Source organism: Choloepus didactylus, chromosome 6, assembly GCF_015220235.1.
Source record: "Choloepus didactylus isolate mChoDid1 chromosome 6, mChoDid1.pri, whole genome shotgun sequence".
In the NCBI taxonomy this organism is placed as follows: Eukaryota; Metazoa; Chordata; class Mammalia; order Pilosa; family Megalonychidae; genus Choloepus; species Choloepus didactylus.
In genome coordinates this window covers 104576241-104597666 of record NC_051312.1, presented here as the reverse complement: position 1 = coordinate 104597666, position 21426 = coordinate 104576241, and the positions used below count along the sequence as shown (strand labels likewise).

General features: G+C 37.4%; 1 protein-coding gene across 1 annotated transcript in view; it reads right to left on the bottom strand.

The window, feature by feature from the left end:
• Window positions 1-21426, bottom strand: part of TYR (tyrosinase) — a 107588-nt gene that overhangs the window by 15364 nt on the left and 70798 nt on the right. The window contains exon 4 of the mRNA XM_037839310.1: window positions 10296-10477. Within this exon, the coding sequence (XP_037695238.1) occupies window positions 10296-10477 (182 nt within the window). The remainder of the gene's footprint in view (window positions 1-10295; window positions 10478-21426) is intronic.

The following is a 21426-nucleotide window of genomic DNA, read 5'->3' as shown; positions in this document are numbered from 1 at the left end:
TTCTTAATGTGGTGTATTACAGTAAGAGATTTTTTTATATTGAAACACACTTGCATGACTTGATTATGGTGTATAATTCTCTTAATGTGCTCTTGGACTTGACTTGCAATATTTTGGTTGAGGATTTTTGCATCTATATTCATAAGAGAAATTGGTATATAATTTTCTTTACATGTAGTGTCTTTATCTGGCTTTGGTATTGGGGTGATGTTGGCTTCACAGAATGAATTAAATAGTGTTCTCTCCTCTTCAATTTTTCAGAAGAGTTTGAGCACAATTGGTATTAATTCTTCTTATAATGTTTGGCAGAATTCACCTGTGAACTGGCTTGCAGTTTTTCTCTTTTAGAACCTTGAATATATCATACCACTGTCTTCTCGCCTCTGACAAGAAGGCTTCTGATGAGAAATTGGCACTTAATCTTATTGTGGTTGCATTGTATGTGATGAGTTGCTTTTCTCTTGTTTCTTTCAGAATTCCCTCTTTGCTATTTGACATTCTGATTAGTATATGTCTAGGAGTAGTTCTATCAAGGTTTATTCTGTTTGGATTACATTGCACTTCTTGGATATTTATATTTATGTCTTTCATAAGAGCTGGAAAATTTTGGGCAACTATTTCTTCAAATATTCTTTCTGCCCCTTTTCCCTTCTCTTCTTATGGTACACCCATCACACATACGTATGTGTGCTTTGTGCTGGTACTCAAATCCCTGAGACACTGCTCAATTATTACTATGCTTTTCTCTATCTGTTTTACTGACTGTATGTTTTTAAATGTCTGGTCTTTTAGTTCACTGATTCTTCTGCCAGTTGAAATTGGCCGTTGTGTGCCTCTAGTGTATTTTTAATCTCTACTATTGTGACTTTCATCACCATAATTTCTGTTATGTTTCTTTTTATACTTTCAAATTCTTTTTTTATTCTCACACATTGTCTTATTAATATTCTTTATCTCTATAGCCATATTTTCCTTCATCTCCTTAAATTGACTTAGGAGAGTTGTTTGAACTTCTTTGATTAATTGTTTCAATTTCTTTGTGTCCTCTGGAGTTTTAATTTGCTCCCTTGACTGAGCCATACTTTCATGTTTCTTTGTATGGCTTGTAATTTTTCCCTGATTTCTGGGCATCTGATTATCTTGGTGAGTTAATTCTAAAGGTGAGTTTCTCCCACTTTTCCAGGGTTTTATTGTTGATTGGCTTTGTGTTAAGGCTCTGCTTTGATGCTTGGTCCAACTTATTCTGGACCTTTAGAATGGCCTAAGTTTAGCTGATCAGATTTTCTCAGCTCTTCTTCTTCTGATTTTTGCCCTGGGTATGTGCTACAATTTTTAAGATTGTGCTTTTTGTGTAATTGTTTTGTCTCCGGGGAAATCTTCATTTCCTCTATTCCTTCTCTGGGAATCTTGATGTCTTCTGTTCTTTATACATGCAGAATTTTCTCCCCTGCTCCTATGATTTGATTAAATTCTCTCCCTCAATCAGTGCCCCATTTCCCTTACACATTTCAGTTCTGGGACTCTCCTGTCTTATATTAGTTCAGTTTAACTCCTCTGTTTTGTTTTGTTTTGTTTTCTTTCTTTCTCTTTTCCCCCTCTCTGCCTTTATTTTTTTCCCCCATTAGGGCATCCTGCTCTGGGGAGCCAGATGGCATCAATCCAGAAAGGTGAGTCACTCCAGAAAAGTCCATTTTAGGTGTGTTTATGTAGTTCAGGTGACAGTAACTGGATTGAGTGAGTGCACCACTTGGCAGATGTCATTCTACCACCATCAATATCACTCTTTTTTTTCCCCTGGGAGCCCTTTTGTATGCAGCACTCCTCACTGGCTGGTGTTCTGCCCTTGGTCTCTGTGGACTTGTGTTCCTGTGCCTGGATATGCCTGGGGTTCTAACCTGCTGCTGTGCATTCCTCTCTAGTCTGCCTCCTGGGTGGGAAGGATGCAGGCTCCTCCCTCTGGGCAATTCCCAAGCTGCACAGGACTGAGGGAGAGGGGAAGAGGATCAGTCAGTCTGGGACAGAAGTTTTCTACCAGATATTTTTCTCTTACTTTGATTCAGCATTTGTGGAGTCCTTCTCCAGTCTCTACTGTCCTCCAGAGTTCTAAGCAAGTGGGATTTGTCCATTTATTCACTGAATCTCTGGAGAGGTTTTTTCAGGGATGTCTTACATTGCCATGTTGATGACATCCCATCACAGGTGTTTCTTTTATCATCTGCTTTGTGTCTCATTCTTCTATTAATTAATTCATTCATAAAACAAATACTCATTGAGGTACACTGCATGCCAGGCAGTTGAGTAGGCACTGAGAATGAAAGATAAATAAGATAGAGTCCCCACCTTGAAGGAAAGAATACCTAGAATATCAGGCAGGTAAACACATTATTTCAAGAATAATGCTGTTCTAAAAAAAGTATGAAAAGATACAGTGGGAACATGGCAAAAAAAATTAGTCTATCAAGGAAGTCAGGAAGGCATCCCAGAAGAAGACTATTCCAGTGAGTAGTAGAGTGAGCTAGGACTTGAGGGTGTGACCTTGATGACAAGTCACCCCAGAAAGAAGGAACAGCATGCACACTGGTACAGACACAGCCGAACATAGCTATTGAAGACATTCAAGAATAATAGACGTCTCATCAATTCCATCTGCAGGGTGAAACATTCCAGTTACCACAAACATGGTCTCCCCCCTCATGTTTTACTTCAAATTTCCAGGGCGTTTGGAATATGCTGGAAAGAAGGAAGCTCTCCACAGAGAAGTACCGTACTGAAAGCAGAATTATGTTTCCAGCAACACTGAGGACATAATGCTTCACAGCCAAAGTTTTTCAGTCACACTTTTGAATCAGTTATGCATGCAAAAAATCACCTGCTACTCAAATTTTAAAAGCATCACTGGATTCGATTATATGAGAAAATGTTTGACAAATGTCAGACATCAGATGTATTTTTACAGAAACACTTAAGTAATTATAAACATGAGTACCTGAATGATGAATAATGAACCACTTGAATTAAATTACGTCAAGAAATTTAAGGTTTAGCAATGATAGAGTCAAATTTAAAACTCCCTGAAAGCAAAACAGAAGCAAAAACACAGAATAATTCAGAGAATAGGAAAACAGACATTTGTTGTTTATTTCAAAGCTTAATCTCTCTAAAATTCTCTCTAAAAGAGAGAAAATTGTAAATTGACAGTTGCATACAAATAATTGTAAATAGATTAAATATTTCAAACTATTTCATTTTATCAATTTATCTATTTTGTCCATTTATATGGTAACATCTCTCACATTAGCATCTCCAGGCCAGACCTCTCATTTGTGTTTCAGACCTTTACATCCAACTGCCCCAGAGACCTCTTCACCCTGGTGTCTCATATCACCCATTCTCACCAGATAACATGTAGAGCCATGATCTTCCCTCCATGTGTGGCCCTGCTCCTATTATTCCTAACTCAGTGAATGGGACCACCATGCACCAGTTTCACATGTCAAAAAGCTTCAAGGCATCCCTAACACCTCCTTCTTCCCTACCAGTATACAAACCATTTATCAAATTCTATAAATTTTATCTTCCAAAGATTATCAAATTCTTTCATGCTTTTTACCTCTCTTGCTATCATCACCACTGCATTTCAAACCCTCTTTACTTTCCCCTGGACTCCTGCTACGGCGCTTTCACCAACTTCTGTACGTCTGCCGTGTAACCACTATAAAACTTTCTACAATAATCTTTTGAAAACTCCAATTTGACCATGCTCTTCTGAAAACTTATCAATGGCTTCCATTGTTTTAACAACAAAACCAAAATCTATGATGAAGGCCCTGTAGGATCTATAGTCTCCCGTGCTTCTTGCCAATTTAGCACCTACTCTTTCTTCAACGAGTTAATTCTGTCACATGAAAATGTCACTTCAATGACCACTAGAGGTAGGCATATCTTTAAATAAATGGTAACTAGGTAAGTAGTTGATTAGGTCTCTCTCTATTCCATTAAGATGTAAGTTTTGGGGAGATAGAAACTAAATTGTTTATCCTTGTATTCATAGTATATAGCACGATGCCTTGTTCATAATTGTTACACAACAAATTTATGTAGAAAGAACAAATAAATGAATAAAACCACTTAAAAAAGTACCCAGCAGGATAGAAGAAATAAAAAATGTTTTAAAATACATATCTAAAAATAACCTGGGTACTAAGAGGGGAGAATTTTTCTATCAGGCTTCACTTATATTACTTAAGGGGTACTTCCCTTCATTATTAATGCTATTTGCAGTCAAATTCATTGATTGATTTCACCCATCCCAGATATTTTTTGATACTTAGAATAGAGAGGCAGGTAAGATATCAGTTCAGACTGTGTGTGGTTCTCAGTCTATGTGAATAGAAAAACTACCATGTGACTCTGAAAAAGGAGAGATTCACCATGACTACATACATGTATGGAATTATTTCACTTCTGAGAATCTGATAAATGGAGAAATAGGATCAGAATTTAGACAGAGAGAACAGCATGTTCAATAGCACGGGCCTATGGAAGACTCTAGCACATTCTTTAATTAGAAATGAGGCTAAATCAGAAAACCCTAAATATTCAAACCTTGGAAAATAGAAGAAAGAGAAAACATGTTTCTTGAGGCTGCACCTATTTGACTCACAGGAAGCCCCTCCGCTTATCACATCTCCACTTTTTGCCCCTCCCTTATTCTCAGTGATTTGCCAGCCCTTTTAGTGTTCTTTTTATTGGCTCTGATCTCCAGATAAAGCAAAACAAGACAATCAAACACACATCTGTCAATTGAATGGTCCTCCAAAGGGCAGGGCGATGTCAATAAAATGTGAGTTTTCCTATTGTCTCTTAATTATGGCTCTGCTATGCCGCATGCCAGCTTAGTGACCTGGGACAAGTTATTTAAATTCTTTAGGTCTTCATTTCCTCATTGATAAAACAGGAAAAGGACATAATAGTAAATAATTTATATGGTGGTTTTGAGAATTAAAAGGAGCAAAACACACAGTACAGTTAGAAGAGCTCGGGGAATGTAAAAAAATACTCAGTATGTGTTAGCTATTAGTAAATGACTCAATTTAACTTCTTGGTATCATTTCTCATTCTCATACTACTCAAACAGGAAAATTCAACATTCCATAAATATACTGCATACTTTCCACCTCTATTTTTCTTGTTATTCTCTTAGCTTAGACTATTTCCTCTCCTTTCCTAATTGCCACCTGCCTACTCATCCTTCAAGGTCTTGTTTTGTCTTTCTGGGTTGAGCTATTGAGACATCATTGCTTCCTTCTCTGTTGTCCTGTAGGATTATGCTTGTAACTCTTTTACCACAGTTAACACAGCCTGATGCTTTGTACTTGGTCGCACATTTGTCTGACCTCCACACTGGATTTGGAGCAGTTCAAGATCTAGAACAATGTCATTCTTCGATGCATCACCAGAGTCTAGCATAAGAGCTAGGAAATTGGTAAACTTCATTCATTTTTTCATTTTATCTCCCTTATCAGTTAATTAATTTACTTAATCAAAAAATGTTTGTTAAACACCTCTTACCCACACACCATATGTTATTTTATTGTTTTTTGTTTGTTGATTCTCATGCATTAGAGTGGAAGCAGAGGTGAAAGTAGGAAGACCTCCTAAAGTTGAAATCTGGGTCTTCCACATATTTGTGTTTGATCTTGGGAAAGTTACTTTCATTCTCTTATTGTCAGTATTCTCATCTCCTTATAGGGAGAGTAATGCTTATCCTTTATATGGCTGATCAGTAATGCATGTAGATGACCTGCATGGAGCAGCCTCTCAGTAAGGAGGAGACAAGCCTATCTTTTCCTCATTTATTAAGAAGGTACTGGGGACTTCTGGAAGATAGCAGTTAGGAGAGACAGGGCAAAAAAAAAAAACACCTCCATGAAAAATACTAGACAAAAGCCAGAAAGTCACCCAGAACACCAGTTTCAGCTATGCATCAGCTGGACAAGGTCTGCTAAATCCACAAGGACCATGCACTTGGTGAAACCAGGGGTCTGCATTCTGAAATGAGTGAGTGAGCCTGCTGAATATCCGGCAGCCACACTGTGGTGTGGGGAAACCGTGGGTTGGTGTTTGGAGTCGGACTAGTTCTTTTTTAAAAACCCAAAAGTGGCTGCAGATACAGCAGTGAGAACTCCACAGGGAAGCATGGCAGGAATGGCAGCTCCACAACCTGTGAGTACGCCTCAACATCTGGTGTGGAAAATAGCCTTTTGCGCACCAGCTGATAATTGTCTCAGAGCTAGGAAGGCAGAGGTTAGCCAAAAGGGGAAAAAAACCATGTCCCTTACAGCAATCTTCCTGGCAGGCTGGGAATGTTCCTGCCTGGCACAGGCACCACAGCCCAGAGCTGCACCAAAAGCCCAGTGTGATGGGAAGTGTTTCCAGCAACACTCGCACATGGCATAATATCGGGTGTGGACAATAGCCTTTCACACACCCGAAGCTAATTGTCCCAGAGCTGGGAAGGCAGAGCTGTGTGAAAAGGGGGAAATTAACATGCCCCATTCAGCCATCCTTACAGCAGGCTGGGAATACCCCTACATGGCCCGGCAGCCCAGAACTTCCCTTGAGGGTCGGCGCACACTTGTGATGTATAGCACAGCCTTCCCTCAGCAGAGGCCCTAGAAGGGCACGGCTTGGAAGAGCGACCCACTTGGAAATCCCAGGGACCATATGCCAATTCCAAGGACTTGTGGGTCAGTGGCAAAGACAATCTGTGGCAAGACTGAAATGAAGGTTTAGACTCCTAGAACAGCCTTAAATCTCCAGGAACACCTGGGAGGTTTGATTGTTAAAGCTGCCCGTGTTCCCTAACTGCTCAGACACACACCCCACATTCACAGTGGACAGCACCAACTACACAGGCAAAATGGGTGCACCAACTGGACCCCACAGAATCAGATCCCCACACACCACAAAGACAAAGTTGGGGAGAACTGGCTTGAGGGGAATAGGTGGCTCATGGACACCACCTGCTGGTTAGTTAGAGAAAGTGTATGCCACCAAGCTGTAGATCTGACAAAATAGAGAGAAGTCTTTGAATTAGCATACGTATGCTAAAAGAACCCTACCAAGTTAAGCAAATGCCAAGAGGCCAAAAACAACAGAAAATTTTAAAACATATGAAAAAAATCAGACGATATGGATAACCCAAACCCAAACACCCAAATCAAAAGATCAGAGGAGACACAGTACTTGGAGCAATTAATCAAAGAACTAAAGTCAAACAATGAGACCATGGCACAGGATATAAAGGACATGAAGAAAAGCATGGCACAGGATATAAAATACATGAAGAGCCTAGAAGAGCATAAATAAGAAATTGCAAGAGTAAATTAAAACATAGATGATCTTATGGAAATAAAAGAAACTGCCAACAAAATTAAAAAGATTCTGGATACTCATAGTACAAGACTAGAGGAAGCTGAACAATGCATCAGTGACCTGGAGTATGATGAAACAGAAAATGAAAGAACATAAAAAAAGAATGGGGAAGAAAACCAAAAAAATCGAAATGGACCTCAGGGATACAATAGATAAAGTAAAATGTCCAAATATAAGTCTCATTGATGTCCCAGAAGGGGAAGAGAGGGTAAAGGTCTAGAAAGAGTACTCAAAGAAATTGTTGTGGAAAATTTCCCAAACCTTCTACACAACATAAATACATAAAGCTAAATGCCCAGCAAACTCCAAATAGAATAAATCCAAATAAACCCACTCTGGGACATATTCTGATCAGACTGTCAAATATGGAAGAGAAGGAACAAGTTCTTAAAGCAGCAAGAGAAAAGCAATTCACCACATACAAAGGAAACAACATAAGACTAAGTAGTGACTACTCAGCAGCCACCATGGAGGTGAGAAGACAATGGTATGACATATTTAAAATTCTGAGAGAGAAAAATTTCCAACCAAGAATACTTTATCCAGCAAAGCTCCCCTTCAAATTTGAGGGAGAGCTTAAAATTTTCACAGACAAACAAATGCTGAGAGATTTTGCTAATAAAAGACCTGCCCTGCTTGAGATACTATAGGGGAAATGGAGAAACAAAGAAAGGAGAGAGAGAGACAGAGAATGGTTCTGTAATATTAGATGAAGATGCATTTTTTAAGCCATATAGTGACCATTGAATACACATTTGGCTTTATCATCATAGTCATCATAAGACACAACCCTATATTAAATTATTTTTAATTCCATATTTCAGAGAGGAATAAACAGACATTGCAGAATGGTGACATTATGAAGGAGAAAACATGCTTGGTATCACATCCTATTCAATGCTACCATTTCTTTCATTCTATTTCAAATGAATAACTCAGGTTTATTGTATGGCATTCTTTCTGAAACATTAGAAGTCAGAAGATGAAGTTACTTGCCTCACTTTTCTGACTTGCTGATTGTAAATGTGGTCATCTCACTTAACTTGTAAGATGACTCTTAGTTTCCTAATTAATAAAACAGGAATTAGACTAAGAATAATTAAAAGCTATTAAATTTAAGTCTGAAAATATAGATGTCTTTTGAAAATCTAAAGGAATACTCTTATACTTTTTGAGACCATTGAAAAATGTATATTCTTAATTATGTTTTATTGGTTGGTGTAGATTAGATGCCATTGTCTGGAGACAAACATGGGATATATAGAGCAAAGGCACATAGGGAGCAGTGTTGGTGAAAATGTCTATTTATATATGGAGAGACATCTGTTATCGGAGTCATTGAACCACTACATTTAAGTGGCAATTGTTAACTTCTATTTCATACACTGAAACAAAAGAACATTAATTGTGGACCCAAGGTTTGCTTTTTATTACATAGTTAGTGGAAAACACTGAACCATTGTAGCTTCTGAGTTCAGATAGAGGGTTTGGCAAAAAAAAGAAATCTATTTACTCTCTGATCCCTAAGCTTGTATAGTTTACAGTGAGAATTCCTATAAACAAAACAAAATTATCTCAGTGCATTTAGTTCCTTGGTTCAGATAAAAATAATTTGCATAGCAAAGGTTATGTGTAGGCATGTTTGTAAATATACAAAGGAGGAAGAAGGGGAAGTATTGATCTGTATTCAGATTTATTCTACAACCTATATATAGTGAGAATAGTGCAACAATATCCTCATCTGTAAAATTTATAGCACGGCCACTATTTTGTGATATCAAATAAGATGACTATAAATATCTGAAAATTAAATACTATTCTGAAACTTTAAAAAAATAATAGAGGGGCATATAGGGAAAAAATATACCTATTTCAAACTAATTACGGTTAGTAGTATTTTAATGTTCTTTCATCAACAGTTTCAGATGTACTATACCAATACTATGAGTCAGCAATGGAGGGGGAGGTAGTTAGGAGTATGGGAGGATTTGAATTTCCTTTTTTTCATCTGTATTTCTTTTCTGGAGTAATGAAAATGTTCTAAAAATTGAAAACAAAATTAACTGTGGTGATGGATGCATAGCTGTATGATGGTACTGGGGGCAATTGATTGTACACTTTAGATCTTTGGATAATTGTATGGTATGTGAACAATCTCAATAAATAAAATTTTTAATTTAAAAAAAACACACTGATTTAGGGGGAAAAAAAAAAAAGAAGGTACTGAAATAGTTCTACTCAGAAAGATTATTTAAACTTCACTTCTAATTCCAGCCATAAGGAATTACTATGTTACTACCTTAATCATGGCCATAGCATGGTAATAGTTATAATTATCATTATTATTATTACCTGGGCTTAAAACCAAGATTTCCATGACTTTTCTTGGTAAACCTAGGTGTAAGTTCCCAAGGAAGATTCCAAAACTGCTGGATGTCTACCTTGTGCCCCACTGTACCAGAATCTTTTTCATAACAAGTCATATATTTCTCAGAATAATTCTTTGTGGTATTCTGATTCCAGTATTTCAAGAGAATAAACCAAGATTCAGGGAACTGAACACCACAGTCAGCTCATAGAACCATGTCTCAAACTTGTTTATTTTCTGTTTTTAATTCTAGTGCTCTTCCCGGAGTTGCCATATGCAAAATGTCCTGCATCAAGCAGAATGAATAAGAATATAAGGAGCCTTGGAATTTGGCTTATGGAATAATAAATTAGTGACGAGTTAATGATTTTAAGGCGCTTTCCCAATTTAATGGGTTTCGGGACAACATTGCAGAAATACAGGATTTTATATTCTCTGAAAAGCAACTGGTCATACTATATTAGCAATTCACTTGAATGAAATTGAATACCTGAGTCTTGTAGGTAGCTATAGTCATATCCCAGATCTCTGGATGAAATAAAGAAATCACCATTTCTGTAGAGAGGTATAAAAGGAACCATGTAAGATTCCCGGTTATGTCCAATGGGTGCATTGGCTATCGGATATACTTCTTGAAGAGGATGGTGTCTTCGGAGCCACTGTTCAAAAATACTGAAGAAGAAAGGGTTATTCAGACTCAAAAATATATTGTTTATAAAAAATTTTTTGAAATGCTTTAAGTAAAATAATAAGGCATATCTTAAAATCCCCAAGACACAGAAAGATGCCAAATCTTCTTCACACTTTGAAAATATTTTGTAAGCACTAATTCATGCTGTCAGACCCTGAGGAAACTCACTCTTTTGAAAGAATTATTAGAGGACAACTTTGCAAAAGGAATTTCTTAGATTAGTGAAACTTACCTGACAAGTTTAGACCCTTCAGAATGCTACAGAGCCAGTGTAATTATTGGTTGACTGACAATTGTTGAGTCACAGTTATAAATTAAATATGCTCCTTATCCCAAAGAGAATCAGCCCAAAGAAAACATACAAAATTAAATTGGAATCCATACTAGAATTTGATGACTTTAGGTGTGAGAGGATTTCTATTATTTCAGCCTCCATGATATAGATAAGGAAGTGTATGCTTAATGAGTCTTGGTGGGAGGCAGAGCTCATATCCCATGATAGAGGCTAAAAATACTTATACTTGGTTTTCCAATGTCCTGTGAAGTTGGTCAGCTGACCACATGATCCCTACTCAGCCAATCAGACATACCCATCTAATACTTTGAAATAGGAAATAGAGGCACAAAGATGCAAAGACAAGGAATGGAAAACCATTCTAGTAGTGGGAAATGGCAGTTGCTGTAACAAACATCCAGTTTTCAGGTGCAGCAGGGACAGATGTCCAGTGATGTATCCACTAACCAGGGACACTCTGTGTTCTATAGTGTGGTTTAACAAAGGTCTTAGCTGCTATTCTCCTCCCTTGTTTCTGCCTACTTCTAAACCTGCTTCTCCATGGTTCTGCAAGCCCTCCAATATTCTCTCAACAAATTCTTTTGCTGTTTATTTAAATCAGTCAGAGTCAGTTTCTGTTGCATGAATTAAAAATCATGACTGGTACGGAAGCTAAAAAATGAAGGGAACAAAAACTCCAGGAAGAAAGGAGTGGGAATTCAAGCTGTAGGAGAATTTATAGTCATTAAAATGACAAGGAGAATGGCTTTGTATTAATAGGACATATAATATAAAGAAAAGCATACTACATTTGGAGTTGAAGAATTCAGTATGAGGCCTAGCTCATCTGTTTGATAACTGTATGACTCAGAGGAAATCACTGAACTTCTTGGAGACTCAGCCTCCTCATCCTTAGAATGGGAATAATAACATCTGTCCTACCTGTTTCAAAAGGCATAATCCAATGTTGTAATTTTTATAAAAATGCTAAATAAGTAAGCAATTGTTAATTAACTCTGCAATTTAAGCCAGGAGATGAAAGGTTAATGCATGGGTAGAAAGGGTGGTGTCAAAAAGGGAAAGTGATAATGCTTCAAAAAAAGAAAAAAAGAAAAATTTGAAGAAACATTGTTGGCAATTTTAAATACCATAAAGATAGAACTAGGAAGCCAGCTGGAAGCAGATCTGATCATTTTCTTTATGAAGGAAAACAGTTCTATTGCCCTAAATAATCTGGACTTGAAACACGAGTTGTTGTCAATGTTGGTTTTTATTTGCAAATTAACTGAGGAATCAGCAGGCCACTGATAAACTGAAATCTGCTCCACGAATAGCAAATTTTCTATAAATTAGCTCAATTATTTAACATGTATTTATTGAGTACCTGCTCTATGTTAAGTTTTGGAGAAATACAAGCCTGAGTTTTGTGACAAGGGGGATTTGTAAAATTTCTTCACCTATTTGATTTTCCTTTTCATCTGCAAAAAGGAACTAATACCTAAATGATGAAGGTGTTGTGGGGTGTAATTAAGAATATTAAACCAATTAATTAAATTAAATTAATTCAATTAGTTAAAACATTAAAATTAAAAGTAAGGTTCATAGCTGAGTCCTTGAAAAATGGTACACAAAAGTTTTTATCCTTCCCAAATCCTTCCCCTTCTTCCTCCTCCTGAATACTATTATTATATTGGAAGGACTTTACAATTAGTGAGAGACATAGGATATGCTATAATAGAACTGTCAAAGGCATGCCTATTTGAACTGGGTCTTTAAGATGGCTTTTATTCTGAGAGGCAGAAATGGGAAAAGAGTGGATTCAAGAATATTGTGCATTTTTTGTGCCTCAATTTCCTCAACTGAAGAAATTAGGAATTGGCTGAATAAAAAATCCCCATTCAAGTCCTAAAATTTTATGAATTAGTCTTTGTGTTTTAATTATCTGGTTTTCTTCTCTTTGTGAAAGTATTACTTGTCCATTACATATAATTCAGAAAATGCAAACAACAAAAAGGGAGAAAAGGAAAAAAAATCACATGTAATTGCTCCATGTTTTTGTTATATCTAGTTTTAAAAATCTCCATATGTAGTAGTACATAAATGTTTAAATAAAAAAGGGAATTGTATTGTAGATAATGTTTTATAAGACATTTTATTTGTACCAAACAATGTCTTTTCAGCTGGTAAATTTATTTTAATGAGGGCCCTTTCTGATAATTAATCCCTTTCCCACCCCCATTAAACTTTGACTGATTTAGAAAACCCCAATACCAAATGAACCACTAGATAAACACTTGAAGCAAAAATTGTACCTTCTGTCAATTGAGAAAAATTACCAGTATAGTTCTATTTATAAATAATCTTGTTTCTGCCAAGAAATAAAAATTCTTTACCTAGGTAGGACAAGGACATTGATCCTTGGTACCAAAAGATTTAATGGATGAAACCATTAATGTGCTCAACCACCTAATCAGCCCTTTAAAATGAAAGTATTAATCTTGATTAAATTCTTCATCAGTGGTTCTCATCTACAGTTAATTTCATTGAGCCATGTCTAGAATGGTTCACATCAGAATATTAACATTTAACTTCGATAATCACACTGGTATTTTGGAAAAAAAAAATCTTCCTATCAAAAATTCATTCAAACTATATCTAGACATTTTTCTGCAAGTCAGAGCAACAATGAAATACATAATCAAGGAATTAGTAAAAGATAAAGATGTTACAGATGGAAACAAGAATGGATGTGCTTTGTAGATAAAACTAACATGAGATTTTGGTTTCAGCTCTGACACGTAGAGACCCTGGGCTCATTCATCATTACACCAAGAAAATTTGGACAAATTGAAAATCAATGACTTTCCATGGACACATCAGAGAAATGAGTTTACAGGGCAAACTGCGACACCCCCCCCCCAAATCTTTAGAGATAGGTGCATCCAGAGGCAAACAGCTGAAAGCTGCTTACCAAGAGCAGAAGGAGTTGAATCCATAAACTGGTAGAACACTTCGATGATAACTTTGATGAATGGCTGTAGACTGGATATGGACAAGTGGTGATAATCAGAAACTCTTGGGGGCCACAATCTTAGGTGGTTTCCCATACATTCATGGGGTTTACCTCCAGGCACCTTACCAGGTTCTAATGATGAAAATTCAAGAATAATCTTCTCTTGGATCTGGCAGGAAGAGAGGAAGACTAGCCATTGGGAAATATGCCTTGAACCTTCTCCATAACAGAGCCCTAAAATCCAGGAGAAAAGACTTTGGCAGAGCCTTATCTCAGCTGGAGGAAGGGAATTCCTCCCAGGCCAGCCTCTTTCAGCTTTTGTGTCTCAGCTAAGGGGGTAAAAGCATAGACCACATGGTCAGGTCTTCAGGGAAATAGATTGAGAATGCCACAGCCAGGGAAGAGAGGAGGGCATAGCTGGTGGGGGCAGAAGCATGTACAATACTGGAGAAACAGTTTTGAAGATCACACACAGCTCTGAAACAAAGGTCCATTAAAAGACCAAGATGTAATCAGTATGTTACAGAACACTCCCCACCCCCCACATCTTACAAGTATTCCAACAAAATTCCAGTATAATAGCAGTGGATTACAGCTAAAAGAGCATGATGCAGAGTCTCTCTGAGGAGGAGTACCTAGGGAAGCCCAAAGCCAAGAAAGGAAACAAAAACAAAGACCCCAGGGGAATGTGAAGCCTGTAGCAACTGTAGCTCCATCATACTTTAAACACAGCCCAACTCTTTGCTAGATTAACATAAAGCCTATTAATTCTTGATAAAAAAAGTTCTGGCTTTCAATTTAAAAAGTTACAAGACATTCCAAAAGCCAAGAAAAGAAAACCACAGACTGAAGAGAGAAAGCAATCATCAGAACTCAACTCAGATATGACATGATCATTGGAATCATCATATAGGAAATTAAAAAACAAAACAAAACTGGGTAATATGTTAAGGGTTCTAATGGAAAATGTCTAATGTAGACAACATGCAAGAACAGATGAGTAATGTACAATGAGTGGCAAAATTCCAGTCACTCAAAATTTATTGAATTGTAACTATGTAATAGCAAGGCCAGTGATTTCGTTTTGCATTGTTTTTTTCTCCTTGTAGCTCTGGTTTTCAAATATTTACCTGTTGAAACAAGTCATACTTATTAAATGACAATAAACTTCTCCATTTTTATACTTAATCAGAGAATTCCTCTGAGCCTCAGTACACTCATCTGTAGACTGTGAACAGAAGTGTTTGCTTTAATGTGGCCATGAGATCAAAAAAGAAATAAGGAAATGAAAATCTGGGTAATAATACTCAAGGATAAAATGAGACAATATTCACAAGATGCTTGGCCCAGTGCCTGCAAGGCAATAGTTCATGTTTTCTTCTGTTCCAATCCCCACATTTTACAGTTAAACAAGTTTAACCCAAAGGTCACAACTAGTTAATAACACATCCAGGATTGGAATCCTTTGGTCCTGACTACCACACTCTTACTAATTATATTAAATGCCCTTGTTCTGTGTGTGCTGACATAGGATGATGGGAGTGTTTTTGCAGTTGTGACTACACATGTGCTTCTACCAAGATCTCAGGTTCTCTGTCTCTTAGGCCAGAGAACACTTGGAAGAGGCTCTGCTTGAGTTTTATCTTGAAGTGTGAGTTGCTATTCAACAGACACCTGCATTATTTACATATCATATACCCTAAGTATTCCTTTGCTGAAAGGACTCTCAGGAATCAAACAGTTTACACCCAAGGATATTAAAGGAGACAATACAGGAAGAGCAGGAAAAGGATATGCATCAGCATAGCAAATACAACAAAGGAGAAAAAAAAGAAATCATACTCAATCAAAAATAAGACAGAAAGAGAGGAAGTAGTGAACAAAGTTGGTAAACAGTTGATTTAAGATAAGAACCCAGTTCTGGCTGAATTATGTGGGCTTCATTTTCTGAAACAAGTTATCCCTCCCTGAGTTTCTGCCCTCCTCCCTCCTTAGTCTCCCTGGCCAGGCCCTGAATGCAGCTGGGGTCCTGGTTTATCAACAGAGCAGAAAAGGAGCAGAAAACAGATACTAGAGCTTCAGTTAAGCGCTCCACTCACTTCAGAAACTGGCCCTCAGTCACCCTCTTTTCTTTGACTGCAGTGGGGCAAATCCTACCTGAGTCAGAGGCACTGTTGATTCTGGAACGGGCACAAGTACATCCAGGGATATTAGTGCTTTCAAGTAGCTGAGGAACTACATCTTTTTTAATTTAGACCTGTTTCCTCAGTGCTTGGCACTTAGTAGGTATTCAGTGACATTTATAGGACAATGTATGCTGCTCTCTTGAGCTTATAATTTAAATCAGAAGAATAAATTAACAATAATAACAGTTCTGTAATCTAAATCTTTAACATTTCTTGCTTATTTAAGCCATTTGCTAACCAAAGAGGTAAGTATTATATTGGTCCCATTTTACAGATGAGAAAATTGGATCATAAGGTTTAAGGATTTGCCAATAGTCTTTCAATTAGAAAGCGATAGATGATCTGGGATTCTGTCTTAGATTTGTGTGCTTTTACAATTATATCAAGATGACAGAGCTCAGGCCAGATCCCAGGTGTTTAAATTCCAAGGTTAATGTCTTTTCCATTAACATGCAAGACAATAGTTAGTAATTAGGGATTAAAACAGAAAGGTGGGCAAAGCTTTAATGCTTTTCTCCAAGTGACTACAAAGATGTTTTCAGTCATTTCACTTTATCTGAGGAATGGACAACATTTGATTACAAAATCTCTCAAGAGTGCAGAGAAGGGATAAATGCGTGGTTGTGAAATGCTAGCATTTGTAGTCTAAAGAAATTAAATTTTTCTTTTTGGAATTGAAACCCTTTTCTATGAGGACTCATAGATCAAGTCTGGCGTGGTAGGTTGCAAGGCAGCAACACAGAGGTGGGTCAAAGAGAATGGCATTAATAAGGGATTATGGATTTCACCATGACCTAGCCATAACAACTAGTTCAGGATACCCTCCCGAGGGAAGTCAGTCAGTGCCTGTGAAGTGACTGTAAAAGTGCTGAGTGTGTCATGACAGCTGACATTCACAGTCGGTAGGCAAGAGAGAATAAAGCTAAGGGAGAAGCTACAATATATCCCGCTGTGAACACAAGAGGTCCCTGTTGGATGAAAAGACTAATAGGAAAAATCCAATTTCAACCTGTTAGAAGCAAAGACTTATACAGGGTATTTGTAAGTCCTAACTTTGGCTCTGGGATTTGGGGGCAAGAAAAGAAGCCAGAATCACCAAAGCTGCTTCTTGAAACACCTTGCTTCATATTCCTGGTATTGATTTTTCAAGGAAGACAGGAAAATCTCTATAAATCTTGGTTTATTCGTCAGTAAAATGTAGACATAACAAAATTCATAGAGCTGTGAGACATAAATGACATGAAGCATGATGCACACACCTAATATGCAGGAATCACCTAGTAATGGGTAGTCGTTGCTGTGCTTGCACACAGCAGGAACCAACTGTTCTGTGGCTTAATATGAGGAGCCAATATTACTTCCTTCAGACCAGAGATTTTCAATTCCTTCTCCTTGAGAATTTTAGTATACCAAGAGTTGGATGGAGGTGACCTACCAACTAAGTATGCCAGTAAATTTTATTTCTCATTTTTTAGAAAATATGTAAATTGGAAAGGTTTGTCCCACAGATTCTGGAGCTAGATGCTTGGGTTCAAGTTCTGGCTGTGATACTTAATAGCTATATGAATTTGTGTAAGCCACTTAAGCTTTTTGTGCTTCATTAGCTTCATTAGTAAAAGAAGTATTATATAGTCCTAATCTCAAGGGGTTACTGTTTTAAAAGAATTGATATATGTAAAATCATTTAGAATAGTATGTAGCATAGAGTGTTATTAGTATTGGTATTAAATTAGAATTACTTTGGTTTTGAGTTTTTCTTCCATAGGTTTCCTTAAACTTTTATATTATATCTTTTGCTCCTTCAAGGATCAGGTCAAATGCTACCTCTATGAAAACCTCAATCAGGGTTCGTCTTTCCCTCCTTTGGTTTTCACATATGTCATACTGTACTGCAATTATTTGATTATGTCTTTTCTCCAAAACTATATGGGGATATCATAGACAGAAATGATGTTGCCTTATTGATCATTTCACACCCAATATCTATCACAGTTCATGCCCACTAACCTGGGGGTTGGACTTCAGACGGTTGACAACCCCCCATAGATTGTATGTAAAATTTGGGGGAATTATTTGCTTTCTTGGGAGGTGTCCAAGATTTATTCACATTCTCTTTGAACTAAATACATGAAGAGTCATTCATTTAGTGATTGGTTATGGGACCTGAGAGAAGGAAGGATCTAAGAGGTGTTGATACTTTTGACTTGGCTATCTCTGTGGCTGGTGCCATTCACCTGTCTACATCAGTTAGCCTGGTGCCAGGCGTTATGTCAGGTGCTGGAAATACAGAGGCAAATGAAGTACCACCCCTATCCTGAAGGGTGTTAGTCTAGTCAGCCTCTCAGCACAGTGTATGAGTGCCGGGGAGAAGCAGAGTCATTGACATCATAAGGGAACAGAGAAAGAGGAGATATCCGATTGGGTGGTGGATGGGTGGTGTCAGGTAAGGCGGCCCACAGTAGGAACCTAAGTTTTGAAATATGGATAGGAATAAGAGAAGGGAAAAGGCCATTCTGGAAAGAGAAAAGAGCACACATGAAGGAACAGAGACCAGAGATATGCTTTTTTTTGTAAGTAGTTCAGGCTGGAGGGAAGGGTATATGTGGGTGCATGTGATTTAACTCAGATAATGTTGGGCCTTGTATGGAAGGTAGAGTCCTAATGTTATTCTGAAAACTATGAGGCACTGTTGAAGGATTTTAATTAAGCAGGCATAATTATGTCTGAATTAATACATAATTGAATGAGTCAACAGCTGAATTTGGGAGCCCAAAGGGAGTAATCAGGTAATAGATAGAGATCCTACTTGTGCTGAGACCACTAAGAAAATCTTGTAGCCTCTCTCTGGGATTGAAATAACAGCATCCCAGCGGCTCTTTTTCCTCATGATCCTGAATAATGACAGAACGTGATTGGAGAATATTTGGAAATTTTCACTGAAAAACAACCCTTTTAAAGGAAATTGACACTTTAAGAGCATAGATTGTCAGGGATAAGTAGCTACAAATGAAAAGTCTGTTAATATAGCTAAGAAATTCAAGTGGGAGCGAACTCAATTGACTATAATTTCAAGTACACACTCTACAGCTCTCAGCTTGGTTGGAAAAAGGGTGAAAATGTCCTTGGGGGAATGGGTAAAGGAGTTAAAACCAGATTAAAATCACTTAAGCTAATGATGAAACTTAGAGAAACTTAGTTTAATAACCAAAATATCAGTGAAAATGGACCAAAATAATTAAAGAACTAAAATCCAAGAGAGAAGGGCAGTTTCAAAGGTTTTTTTGTTGCTGTGGTTGTTGTTCTTCTTGCTTTCCCATAAACATTTAAGAGTATCATTAAGTGGCAGGCACCCTGCTATGTGCTATTTGGAGGGCTGGAATAAAAGCAAGCCTTTGATTACAATGTGCACCCAAGTTTGAGAGCCAATGCATTAGCCAGAAATTGCACTCAAATCAAATGAGATTCAGAATGAATCTGTTAAAAGTGTCCTAAAGAACCAGGCCCCCAGAAAATGTGAGTGGGCTAAGGAGGCAATTCATTTGATTATTATTGAATATTACTGTTTGCCCTTCAAAGCCTCAGTATTCTAACCCATGAAGTGGTGATAATAAAGCTTACCTTGCCCACTTCACTAAGTTGCCTGTCCACTTATTTGTTAAATATTTTTTCATGTACTCACTTCAAGTCAAGTTCAAAGGATGGATAGGAATGGCCCCTATCTTTATGGATATCAGTCCATATTGGGGTAGAGAGAAGCATAAAATTTCAGTGCAACCCAGATGATGCTCTTCAAGGCATGTGTATAAAAACCTATGGGATTACAGCAAGAGCAGCTGACTATTCTGAGTTGTCAAGAAAGTCTTCACAGCAGGAGTGGTATTTGAGCTGAATGAGCAGGTTATGGGGAAGACATTGCATTAAAAGCTCAGACCCACAAAGGAGCCTGGGCACTGATGTAATTGAAATATGAAAGTGGCTTGCTGTGTCAGAGTGTATGATAGTGCACAATCAACAGGAAGGGAAATGGGAGAAGTGGGGACATGTCAACCTGTGAAAGGCTTTACATATACCAGATGGAGGACTCAGGCTTTATTCTATAAGTTAATTTGCCACCAAAGTTAATTTGCCCTTCAGATATGAAGACCAGATATGAATTTCAGAAATATGATTATAGCCTGTGTGTACATTATATTACATATTATATCAAGTTATCAAAATACAACAATTCCATCTATGTGAGATCATAGTGGATCAGGGTACCAAAAGTGAATAACACAATTCTTCACATAGCAAACAAATATTAAGTTTCTTAAGACAGCTATGTTGCCCCTCTTCCTGCAAAAATTTCTCTTCATCTAACATAAAGTTTTCCACTGTATCTAACTACTCTCCAATAGAGTGATGCTTTCAAGGCTCTTAAAATAATGGGAAACAACTGGTCAGTTCACTAATAATTCCCATTTTGGGGTATTTACATGTGTCAGGTACTATGCTGGGGATTTTGACATACATTAGCATCTTATTTACTTTTCCAACAGTATTGTGAGGGCTACTAGTAATACAGCTAATAAGTGGCAAGTTGAAGAATCAGGATTAAAACCAGGCAGTCTAAATGCAGTTCTTAGCCTTATCAAAGTACTGCCTCACAGCAGTATTCTCATTAAAACACAAAGAAACAAGCAAACAAACAAACAAAAAACAGTCTCAGGGAGCTGAAGTAACTTTCCTTAATCATCTAGTTAATAAATGCAGCAGTAGGAATCAAACCCAGCAGGTTTGTTGCACTCGATGCTTTCCATGACTCCAAGTGCTTCCAATTGTGTGCTTTGCAAACACACACACACAAATGTACACACACAGTTAAACCACATGACTTGCAGATTCTCTAATGTAATCAGGAAAATAGAATATTAGAGAAGACATTTTGAGTGGAATAAAACTTTGTAGCATGTTATATTAGAAATGAAACTTAATTTGTTCACTGCTGTATGCCTAGGACCTAAAACAGTGTCTGTTCACAGCTGGCACTCCATAAATATTTGTTTAATAACTACTTCAGAGGGATTCCAAAACTATCCCCTTGGAATGAGGAGTATATATTACACATTTCTGAGGAGGATATATTATACATTTCTTTAAACACTTTATTCAGCGAAGAGTTATTTAGTACAAAGCAAGCACAAGGCAGTGTATATGGTAAAGTGGGAGATAAAAAGTTGCAAAAAGCAGAGTCCTTTTCTCAAGAAGCCTTTAGGGAGGAAAGCCACTTATACCATTTATACCTTTTAAACCTTTACTTTAGCAAAGGCCTGAAGCCCAGTATCAAATGTAAAACGTATATTCAAGCACTAACGGGTAAAAGTCATCATTCATGATAATCACCATAGAATGAGTTCAAGGTGGACATAATTAGTATAGGTAAACTTTCAGTGGCCCCAATTTCCTGCCATGGGCACC